Source organism: Hydra vulgaris, chromosome 07 (genome assembly GCF_038396675.1).
Source record: "Hydra vulgaris chromosome 07, alternate assembly HydraT2T_AEP".
Classification (NCBI taxonomy): Eukaryota; Metazoa; Cnidaria; class Hydrozoa; order Anthoathecata; family Hydridae; genus Hydra; species Hydra vulgaris.
In genome coordinates, this window is record NC_088926.1 from 15,170,083 (window position 1) to 15,182,541 (window position 12,459).

A 12,459-nucleotide genomic window follows, 5' to 3' on the forward strand; every position below is an offset into this window, starting at 1 on the left:
AGCAATATACACAATTAGTTCATAAAACTTTACCATCTTGTCGATTAACAATTTTTCTGAATAGTTACGTTTGAATCGCCAACCAAGCGTGTCTAACTAAAACATTATAAGTTGTTCTTGTTTACGCCTTTTGTAAATGCGCAAAAACTGTATTACACCTGCCGGTTTGATGTGTTTAAACGCCTTTTATAACTATAGTAACGCCGTGTTGGACAATCTTTCTCTGTGCTATGTGATTATATAAAATTAATTTTGTTTGAATATAGCGACATGTAAAAGAGACTATATTTATATATAATAATAAATAAATAAATATATTACATATTTTCATTACTGTCAATATAATATTACTAAAAATAAATTTTTTGGAATAAGTAAGATGAAAATTGGAGTCATTATATTATTATCCTTGCTTGTAAATATTGAATCTAAACGAAAGCACCATAGAAGAAGACACAAGCTTACTGCCAATAACGAGGCCAGCGAAACCGTTCCATATAACTATGCTTATCCCACTACCTCAGTAGATTCCCATCAACTTACTTCCACTGATGCAAAAGCTGAAAATGATCGTTCTAATGTTCAACCTGATCAACAAAAAACACAATGGAAAAACCACACTATACCTTATTTAAAAGAATATATGGAAGAAATTGGTGAAGGAAAAGTTAAACATCATAACTACGAATCTCTAACGTGGTTTATGAAGTTTTACGCTGAAGAATACCCTGAAATTGCAAGGATGTATGAGATAGGTAAGGATTTAAAAATTGAATTCCTTTTTAAAAAATGATATCAATACATATATATAAAGAGAAAGAAAAAAAAATTCGCAAGAAAAGAAAAATGGAAGAAAAAGTGTTATGTACTTATGAATAGTACGGAGAGTAGGATATAATAGAAGATTTGAAAAAAGTAAAAATTTTATCTATAAAAGATAAAATCAAAATGCTACTGCATACCATTATTATCTTTATAAAAATAAATCAACTTGTAACAGCAAATCATAATTTACTTAAAAAAAAAGGATGAAGCTGTTACCGCATGTCATTATTGACTTCAAGATTTAAAATTAAGCTGTCGTTACATATCATTACTCACTAATCATTACTTACGTTAAAAGATAGAATTAGACTGCTACTGCATATCATTAAATTCACTTTAGAGAATAAAATTTTATGAAAATCTTTATGCAACCAAATTTTACAGACTTTTTTCGAGATTAACTATGATATGGTAAAGCGGGCCTAGTTGAGCAATTTTTATAAACTCTAACAGATCTCATGAAAGGTGCGTCGGATTTACATAATTTTCTCACCATGTAAAAAATAAGATTATGCCTAAAGTTTGCGGAGCTGCTCAACCTGCCCCAGCGGGGTAAGTTGAGCAATAGTAGAGGGTAAGTTGAGCAATCAAAAAACGAATGAATAGGCATGGTACAAAACTAGGGTGAATCTTCAATAAAACTTTTACTAACGTAAGCGCGTTTAATTTATAAATTTTTTATTCTGTACACTTTAATGACGTAAATATGAGAAGAGAAAAAATTTAATAGTAAGAAAGCGTCATAAAATATGAAAATATAATTTTATACAATTATCTTGAACTTTGAAGCCTGATTTATAAATTACTAATTTTAAAAATATGTATAAATAATGTGTCTTCAACTATTTTTTATCAAAGTTGTTTCTTTGTGTTCGAAAGTTCAGTTTTATTTTTTTTTTCCAAGCTGCTCAACTTACCTATTAGACTAGGTGACACATTAGTTAGGTTTTAAAAAAAACAGTAAGACATGAAAAAACGGGTAGTTTTAATCGAAAGTCCGATAAATTGTTAAAATATCAACACTAAAGTGACGTCAGATAGAAAAATTTATAAGCATCTAAGTAAAAAATAGCAAAACTTTTTTTTTTTACTTTTTGGTGAAAAATAAGTAAAGTGCCCGTGTCTCTTACTTAACTGCTTTCCAACGATTTTTTGTTGCGCATTGTGTTAACATTTTTATTCCCTAACTTTCATCCATTAGATGTTTTGTCATATGATGCGTAGTTTTTGAGATATTTTAATTGCCCAACTTGCCCCTATGCTCAACTAGCCCCGCTCTATCTTACTTGAAAAAATAAAGTTAATCTGTTACTGCATATCATTCATTTTAAAAAAATCAAGCTGCTACTGCATATCATTATTTATTTAAAAAAATAAAACGAAGCCGCTCCTGCTTATACTTTTAATAAGAAAAAATCGTTGAGTAAAAAATTTTTGAAAATTTTGAAACAAATTGGGAAAAAAAGAAGAAAAAAATATTTTGTACTTAAGAATGTCTAAAAGAGTATGATATAAAATTTATTCACTTTAAAAGATAAAATTAAAAAGTTACCTAAATCAAGAAAACTAGAACTGTTATTTAACGATAAAGTCAATGCCAAAGTAAAAAGTCAAGATCAGTAGCCAAAGGTTTTCGTAATAAGCATAATCCAAATGAAACTAATCAGTCATGCGTTGTGGCCGTTAAATATGATTTTGAGTTAAAAAAATTTAAATGTATTTTTACATCATCTTGTTTTAATAATACTAAGGTAATCTTGAAACGTACTTTCTTTATATTGGTTAATAATTTGTGCCTGAAATTTTCAGGATATACTTAGTATGCTACAGATCACTTAACAGAACTTAAAATATTCTAGTTTAATTATTCTAAATTTAGAAATTAGTTCACAAGTTAACTTCCATTACTAGGTAGTGGTGTAGTGGTAGAACGCTCGCTTCATAAGCGAAAGGTTCCTAGTTCGATTCCCGCCACGTCCCAGGTAGTACTGCGCTCAACTTGTTTCTCCGCGCAGCTGCCTTATTCGTCAAGCTTCGTGTTTCGGAGTTATAGTGTTGGGAGAGGGTTATAACCACAAGTAGCCTCCTCATCTATAGTGGCCTTCTTGGCCTTGGGAGATAAATTAAAAAAAAAAAAAAAAAAAAAAAAAAAGGTATTTCAAGGAAATATGCACTAACTTGTGGTTAAGTTTTAAATAAGTACCTTAGAAAGATAAAATTAAGTAGCGTAGTACCTTAGAAAGATAAAATTAAGTAGCGTAGTACCTTAAAATAAAATTAAAAAAAAGATAAAATTAATTACTGCATATCACTACTCGCTTTAAAGAGTAACATTTAGTGCAAAATCTTCATTTTGAGTAAAACCAAAATTTTCTTAATTTTTTAAAACTAACAATAAAACTTTAAGAAAGAAATGAAAATTTTTATTATAGGAACAACTGTCCAAAATCGAAAAATGTGGGTAATGGAGATCAGTGATAATGTTGGGTTTCATGAACCAGGTGAACCTGAAATGAAATATATTGGAAATGTTCATGGAAACGAAGTAATTGGTAGAGAGATACTTCTTCAACTTATAAAATATTTGTGTGAAAATTACGGTAAGGACGAAAAAGTTACCGACCTGGTAGACAAAACAAGAATTCATATATTGCCTTCTATGAACCCTGACGGATACGAACTTGCTGCCGCAAGGAAAAAGAGCGAAAGTCCTGATGTTACAGAAGATGTAATCGGACGTTTAAACGCAAATGGAGTTGATTTAAATAGGAATTTTCCAGATCAATTTTTTGAATTGAATACTGAAACATTTGAACCAGAAACAGCTGCTGTTATTTCTTGGATAAAAAAATATCCTTTTACTTTGTCAGCAAGTTTTCACAGCGGAGCACTTGTTGTTACATATCCTTTTGATGACTCTCCCTCAGGTTTGTTGTTTTAAATTTTTTCTTTTAAATAATTATTTTTTTACTGCGATTATTTATCGGACTTTAAATAATTAATTTTTAAAGTTTTATTTTATTACTAAACCTTTTTTCTTTATTATTTTTTATTATTATCATTTTTTTAAATCTCTTTTTAAATACTTATTTATAAATATTTACGTTATACAAAACTTCACTTGAAACTTACTTTTACACACAAAATGATTTTGATAATATGCATTGTACATTACGCTATAAATCTCAAGAAACCTTGAAAGATAACTTTTTATTTAATTTTTGTTTAAAACTAAAAAAAAAATCCATTTTATAAGAAAGATGAGCTGTAGTGGCGTTGTGGCAGCGTACTTGCCTCAGAAACAAAGTATCCGTGGTTCAAACTTTCGGCCATATAAACTGATAGACACGCCATAAGTTAAATATTTTGAAGCCAGCATCTTTTAGCTCGTGACGTCACGTTTGGGCAAAATGAAACGCGATTCAAACGAAATAAAGCTTTAAGGAATAGAAAACTTAAGGTTAAATGTAAAAATTTTTAGTAAATCTTATCATTTTTTTTTTTTTATAAATATTATTATGTTTATTATTTGTATCAAATTTTAATGCATTCTTAGAATGCATTAAAATTTGATTACAACTTTATGTGCTTTATTACGTTAATATACAAAATAACTTTTTATAGATACGAAAAAAAAATTTGATTTGTGAATACACTTTATATACGTTCATTATGTCGTATATCGTTGATCGAGTCAGCTTTTTTGGTGCAATCGTATCTTTAAATATTTAGCAATAATAATTTGATAATTTCTGCGCCACTTTCATAAAAAAATTGCAGACAACGCTTGACAATATTAGCTCTTTCACAACCACCTAAACTATAAATTAAAAAATATGCAACAGGAACTTTCCAACGTCCATTTACACAGTTAAAACCATTTACCATAAAAACTATCATTATTAATATCAGCTCCAAAATCAATATGACCATAAAATTTGTGGCCTGTCTATTCAATTTTTTTTCTAATGGCCATTTCATCTAACATCAATGAACACACAACACGTTAATCAATTTTTTGAGCCTCTTTACTTTGCTATGAAGAGTAACTAAAGCTTATTTAAATACCATTTTTGTATAGTTCGTGGATGAGGAAGTGCATTATTAAATGTTTTCCTAACATAACTATATGCTTTAGCAGAATAAAAATTTAATCTTAGAGCAAAGCTTCGTAATTCTGGTGGGTAATGCTTTTTAACTTTTCTTGTAAAATCCAATAAAATAACTGTTTTGTAGACTCAGACATAGTTCCCTGTTATTAAATAGATTAAATAAATTAATATATTATCAGTTACAACATCATATTTATACTTGATAACTCAATCAAGTAAAATGGGGCGTTATTGATTGGGGTATCAAGAAATAGATGATAGCATAGTAAAAAGCCAAAAAGATTTTATGTAAATGATACACAACAGCCCAAACACACACTCTTGTAAAAATAGTTACAGTTAAAAGAAGAATTATACAACAAATTATCAGCATTACAATCATAACAACAATTATTACTGTTGCAACAAATACAATAATCATCGCTATTCCTACCGTAATTGTGATGTTCTAAATTTTTCCCTAACTGTTATCTAATGATTAATGTAGTAAATTTTAATCGTAAAAACTTACTAAATTAAAAGCATATTTCAACAGTAGGTTGACTAAAACAAAATAATCCCAAAGGTATAACTTAAATAAGTAACAATATATTTAAATAGAAAAATAAAATAAAAATGTCATATATATGTCAAACATGTAAATATGTTTAACAACTACTCCTATTAAAAATATATCATACTATTAGTGTAGTTGATATTTCTTCAGAAATCATAGTATGATTTATGATTTTGATTCATCATATGATTCATACTTTTTGATTTAAGATGACGAAGGAATAAATGTAAGTTTTAATCCTTTTTATTGGACGACGCTTGGATTGCTGAAGCATTTTAATTGTCTTTTGTTTAGCAACAAGCAATTACTTATAGTTAATTTTAAAAACTTTTTACTATTTTCTGGTGTTACCATAACATTTTCATCAAATACACCAATATACCGTTTGCCATTGATGTTAGGATTGATTTAACACTTATCAACAATGTTCTTAAAAATATAAGGTGTTATATGTCACAAAAAGTAAACTCAAACATTTAAATCAATATATGCAGTTGTAAAAGTAATTGTTAAGTATGCCATTGTAAAGTATTCACATTAGACTTACTGTATTGAATCATCGGAGATATTATAGTTAACATTAACGATAAAATTATCAACATTAATGTTCTTAAAAACATACATAGGTACATAATATATGTGTTGCAAAAAGTAAACTTACAAATTTTAAATCAATTTATGCCATTGCAAAAAGATTAGTTACATTAGACTTACTGTATTGAATCATTGGTGGTATTATTTGAAATAATACTTTGTCTGTTTTTTGGTAGTTTTCTAGGATTAATACTTTTTTAAAAAAATGTTAAGAAATCAAATTGTTAGTGCTAATAGGTGGCGCGGCTCCGCCGGCTACTAATAGGCGGCGCGGCTTAACTAACTAAAGCTAGCCTACTTATAACCGGCTTCCATTCCGGCGCTATCCAAATGTTAATAGAAATATTTGTCTGGCTAACAATTTTTAATAGTTAACATTTTTGATAAGTTTTTATATAATTTAATTAAGTTGAAACATCTGTTATAGTATGTAAAGTTTACATACTATAACAGACATTTCAACTTAATTAAATTATATAAAGTAATTTTAAAAATTAAATTTATAAAAACTTATAAAAATTAATAAAAATTTAATTTAAAATTAATAAATTTATATGGATAAGTTTACATTGTAAACTTATCCTTAGAAATTTCTTTATATTAAAATACAATATTTCTAGGGGTTATATATACCCTCGTTATTCAATTAATATAAAAAATAAACAAATAATAAAACTTCAATGTAATGTGTTCTTGCGTCTTAAATAAGAAAAATAAGGTTTCCAAAACGACGATGTGACGTATCACCGTCGTCTTCATTCAAACCGCCTTCATTTGGAGAACACTGGCAATACTGTATTATCAAGGATTCTCTCACTTTTCTCTTAAGATAGTCTACCTCTACTTTAACCGTGTTGTTTTTATTCCAGCCAAAGACACTTTTTTTAGTTTCTTTTGTGAACTCCAAAGACTTCCTAATATGAAGGAAGTCTATGAAGTGATTTGAAGGAAGTCTATGGAGTGTCACTCCATGACATACCAGTGAAATATTTACCACAAAGTTTAGACTGTTTACTAAAAGTAAAACCATCTTTCCGCATAACTTGTATCCATTTTCTCCTCAATTCCAGCTCTTTCGGAAAACTACCAACAAAAATAGGTATATTAAAGTAATATGCTATTTATATTCGAAATATAACGGATCTTAGCAAAGAATGATTTGTAGCTATTTACACATGAAAAGAAACCCCTTTAGTATATTTTCGAGTGCAATTATATGCAGAACAAGATAAAACCATAATCTTTATATACCTATATTCTATTTTAAGATCAAGATTTAAGCAAAATAATATACATAATAAATATTAAAACTTAAAAAGTGTTAAACACGTCAAGCTATTTTCGCCCTAAACCGATATTATAAATTGTTGAATGCCCAGACGTGACGTCACGCGCTAAAAGATGTTGACTTCAAAATTTTGTGAATATTAACTTACAGTAAGGCGTGTCTATTAGTTTATATGGTCGAAGGATCAAACCCCACCTCTAGGCAAGTTTTGCGACATCGGTTAGAAAGGAGGCGTGAACTTCCAATTAAATGCTCATCCGCAGCGCTCTGTGATAAGGCCGTAAGGACTTCTTGGGGCACCTAAATAAAATAAAATAAAAAAAAATGAAAAAATATCAAAATTAGGCAAAACTATTTTATTCTATAAACCAGGACCGCGAAAAGAAATAAGTAGCAGTTCAAAATTAGTTTGGTTGAAAGTTTCATCAATAATTTGTTTTTAAATTTAACATCAATAATTTGTTTTAAACTTACTGAAATAGTTAATGGGGGAAGTCAATGGGTGTAAATGTTGCTAATAGAAAACCCCTATGTTACATAGTTTGATACATAGTTTGTTTTATTTCTCTTGAAATAAAACAAACTATGTATGAAAATATTTTCAATGTTTTTTTATTTTTAGAATGTATAAATGTGTGTATTTAATCTATGTAACTGCATAACCATATAATAATTAAGTTAATTTATATACTGTGTGTGAATTATATTTATGTATTGCGTGTGAATTATCATTTAAGTTTGAAGCAAAACCTTTTTATAATTTTAATAAAAGTCATAAAAAAAATTTTTGTGTCATAAAATTTGTCCCAAAATTAAATAATGGTAGATTTACAAATTTTTGTTCAATTTTAAAATATAAAAAAATTTAGTTTATGAGGACGGAATAAAAAAAAAGTTTATTCGAAGAAATTGCAAAAATAATAATAACAATAATAAAAAAAAAAAAGATTAAACAATTTTTTTTTTTTGTTCTTACATTTAATATTAATTTTTTGATCAATTTTATTTTAAAATTTTAATGCAAAATGTAAAATTTAGTACCATTTAAAAAATGATTAAATTAAAATGATGGCATACTGGAGTAAAAGAGTTGATTTAGGGGGAAAAGTAGCAACAAAGAGCTGTTGCCTCTTCATAATTGCCGTCTTTTGCCAAGATTTTTATTAAGAATTTAATTTTGTACCACTTCTTAAAAAAAGGAAATTAGGCAAGCAAGAGTAAAAAATTAAACCGATTTTTAAAAAACCCAACCTCGATATTCGCTCAGTTGTTACACATAATTAATCTTACGCAATGGGTAGATTATAATATTTTTTTCTGGTTTTAATATATTTTTTTCTTTTATTTTATTTTTTCGTTTATTTTATTTTAACTTATTTCTTTAACTTAATTTTAATACTTATCAACAGGTCAATCTGCATACAGCGCTACACCTGATGACGATTTATTTCGTCAAATAGCTAAGTCTTATTCTGAAAATCACCCACAAATGCACTTAGCAAACCCAAAAATGAATTGTACTCATGCACTAAAACGGTTCACAGACGGCATCAGCAATGGAGCTGCGTGGTCTTCACTTAATGGAGGTATGCAAGATTATAACTACGTGCGCTCAAATTGTTATGAAGTAACAGTAGAATTAGGATGTCATAAGTTTCCAAGAGAAGAAGACCTCGAATCTTATTGGAGAGATAACAAAAAACCATTGATAAAATTTATTGAAATGGTAAGGAAAATTATTCGATATCAAAAACTTTATAAACAAGCTACTTTTTTTAATATTTGTTTCTACATTATTCTTATATGTGGGGTATATATAGTTTTTTTGCTTGTTTTTTTAATTTAAATTCCCTCCCCTCCCCCCCTTGCCATGAAGGCCACTACAGTCGAGGAGGCTACTAAAGTTGTGGTTTCAACTCTCTCTCTCAACTCTATAATTCCAAAACACAAACCTTGACAAACAAGGCCACTGCGCGGAGAAACAAGTTTAGCGCGGTACTACCAGGGAAGTGGTGGGGATTGAAAGGTTTCACGTGAAACAAAGTTTATACTTTTTATTGTTAATTTAAATTTTAAGGCTAGCAAAGGAATTAAAGGCTTTGTTAAAGATGAAAACGGTAACTCAATAAAAGGAGCACGAATTAGCATTGGTGATAGAAAACACGACATTCGTTCAGCAGAAGATGGTGACTATTGGAGACTTTTAGTACCGGGAACCTACGAAGTTGAATGTCGTGCTAAAGGGTTTCATGCAGTTTCAAAAAACGTTGAGGTAGGGACTGGTGATGCAGTATTTGTAAATTTCACAATGGTTCCAAAGGTGGAAGATGAATTGGAAGCAACTTTAGGACATGTAAATAAGGTAATTTAGTCTGGTTGCTATTTTGTTACGACCTCAATCTTTTTAGTACTATTTTTTATGACAAATATTTTTATTTTATGACAAATATTTTTATTTTATATTTTCAAAAAAAATAAAGAATTGAGAGTTTAATTTTTTTTTAATTTTTTTTTTTTTTAAAGGCAACATTCATTACACACGATGTGATGTATAGATATGATGGTCGAGATTCTGGAAACGCTGTTCCTAAAGAAGTTATAAAAAGTGTTGAGGAACAACAAGCCGGGTAAATTAACTAAAGTAATAACCATGAAAAAATATATTATTGAAAGTTTGTGTTTGTTGACATTTAATTAGTTTCTTATTATATTTATGATTTTTCAGACGTGAAGGAGTAACAGAAGTACACGAGGCAACAAATAGCGAAGATAGTTTTGGAAGTGGTAGTGGTTTGGACGAGGCAACACAAGCTCAAAAACTTGCAGAATCTTTAGCAATTAATACAGTACCCATATCAAAGTCAATGCGTCATTCGCACGCAGCTAAACGTATTTATGAACGCGAATATGTTCCCATTCCGAAAGAAAAAAGAGCAAAAATTTCACGTCCAGAAAAAAAGAAAATGAAAGTAGAAAAAAAAAACAAAAAAAGCTCAAAATCTAAAACAACGGCAAAAAACCTGATGGGAATCAAAGGTGCAGCGAATAACACAAGCAATACTTCTTCAATTGAAAAACAACAAGATCAAAAAAACGGCAGCAACGCCACTGATAACGAAAATGTTCTAAAGGCTGTTGAGTCTATGTTCCATATTAAACCATCTATTGGAATGCATGTTAGATGCAAAATAACAGGCAAATCAGAACCTATAAAAGGAACTCTTAAGTATATGGGTCATATAAAAAATCTTCCCAAAAAAAGCAATATAATTGTAGCAGGTATTGAACTTGATCACGAAGAAGATTTAGGAACGGACGGTACATTTTTAGGTAAAAGATATTTTATATCTCCAAGTAAAAAAGGTTACTTTGTACCAATGAAAAATTGCAGCCCGGTATAACAACGCTGTTAGTGTGGTGTACCCATACAATTGTAACTTTAATTTGAAGTTTAATCGTTAGTTGAATATTTGTAAATATTTTATAAAAAAAAATACAAAAACATCTTCACACAAAGCAATAATTGATAATCTACAAAAAACAAAACTATTTATTAAGTAAACTTTACTTATTTGTTAACTTTGTAAATTATCTTCATTCTCAAAAATAAAAAATAGAATAAAATTATTTACTTAAGGAAAAGGAAACATGTATATTATCATCATGTTATATATCGAGCAACTTATTAAAGCTCATTTGAGCGTGTTTGACAAGGAACTCTTGACAGCCATTGCAACCGAGGTAATGGCGAGAAAGAGTCGCAACACTTTTTTTATAAGAAAAAAAAGGTGTATGCAAATATCTATCTTATGTAAACTTCAAACAATGTATACTTAAACATATATAACAATTTACAGTGTAACTTTTACTAAAAAAGTGCATTGCGGCTATATTTCCTTAACTTTGATTTGTTTTAACGGCATTTATTTGCCGTTTTATAAATTCTTTTATTTCTCAAATATTATTAAAATGTATGTAGTACAATACACCTATATGGTCAAAGTGGGTAGGTCGCAGCGTTTCTGTTGCAAAGCGCCGTAGTTCAAATCCCATCATTTGCACTTTTTTTTTTAATTCTTTTTAATTTTTAAAATACAAAATAAAACACTTTTGAAGTTCTATAGATATTATATAATAAACATATATAAAGGTATCATATTGATTAATTCGCTCTGACGTCAAACGAAAGCAACCGCATCGGTAGTCATGATGAGTCAAAATGAAGTGATAACATTGCGAAGAATAAGAGGAAATTCTTAAAGAATTTTCTATAACTAAGCATCTTATAAGATAATCATTATGAAGACGTGCCAAAAAAAGATGTAATTTTAATATCAGTGAAGAAATATGTACTAATATTTACATCATGCATAATTACGGAACCGTTTCATTTTTTTTTTGTAATTAAAAATTGATTTGCAATAGGCTAGGTTATGCGAGAAAGTGGTAAGGTTAGCTGTACGAGAGATAAAAAGATTATATCACGTAAAAAAGTAGTTATAAAACAGTTAAGAAAGATTAAATTACGTGAAGAAGAAGTTATAAAAGAGTTAAAAAGTATTGAATCACGCAAACAAGTAGATATTAAAAAACCAAAAAATTGATAGGAATTGATAACAAACATTCTAAAAAATCTGTTGTGCTCAAAATTGTTCAAACAACAACATAAAGGACAGTAATGTAAAGATTTATCTTATTCACTTCTTTACTTTTCTCGACTTTTATTTGTGAATTCTATACGACGTTTTTGGATAAACTAACAAACTGTTAATAAGGAAGTATAGATAACTTTTATACGGATTTATGTCATTTAGTTTTTATTATTGCTAAATTTCCATATGCTTATAAATATACATGCATTATAAACATACCATGATATCAGAAGTTATCCCATTCAACAATGCTTAAAACATTTTTCTAAAGCAGTTACTAATTAGCAATAATTTATTATTTACTAAAGCCCAATTAGGTAAAAAAATGTTTACATTGTTAATTAAACTCTAATAAAGAAAAAAAATTTAAAAGATTTTTTTTAAAGATTTTTTTAATGTTTACGTTTTCAGAAAATTGGGGTCGTACATAAA

General features: G+C 28.5%; 1 protein-coding gene across 1 annotated transcript; it reads left to right on the forward strand.

The window, feature by feature from the left end:
- The first annotated feature begins 229 nt into the window (after positions 1 to 229).
- Positions 230 to 11,017, forward strand: LOC100208105 (carboxypeptidase D). The gene is made up of 6 exons (XM_065801167.1): positions 230 to 755; positions 3,258 to 3,752; positions 8,785 to 9,101; positions 9,453 to 9,737; positions 9,899 to 10,002; positions 10,101 to 11,017. The coding sequence occupies exons 1-6, from the start codon at positions 380 to 382 to the stop codon at positions 10,774 to 10,776; spliced, it is 2,253 nt and encodes a 750-aa protein (XP_065657239.1). The 5' UTR covers positions 230 to 379; the 3' UTR covers positions 10,777 to 11,017.
- Positions 11,018 to 12,459: the final 1,442 nt, after the last annotated feature.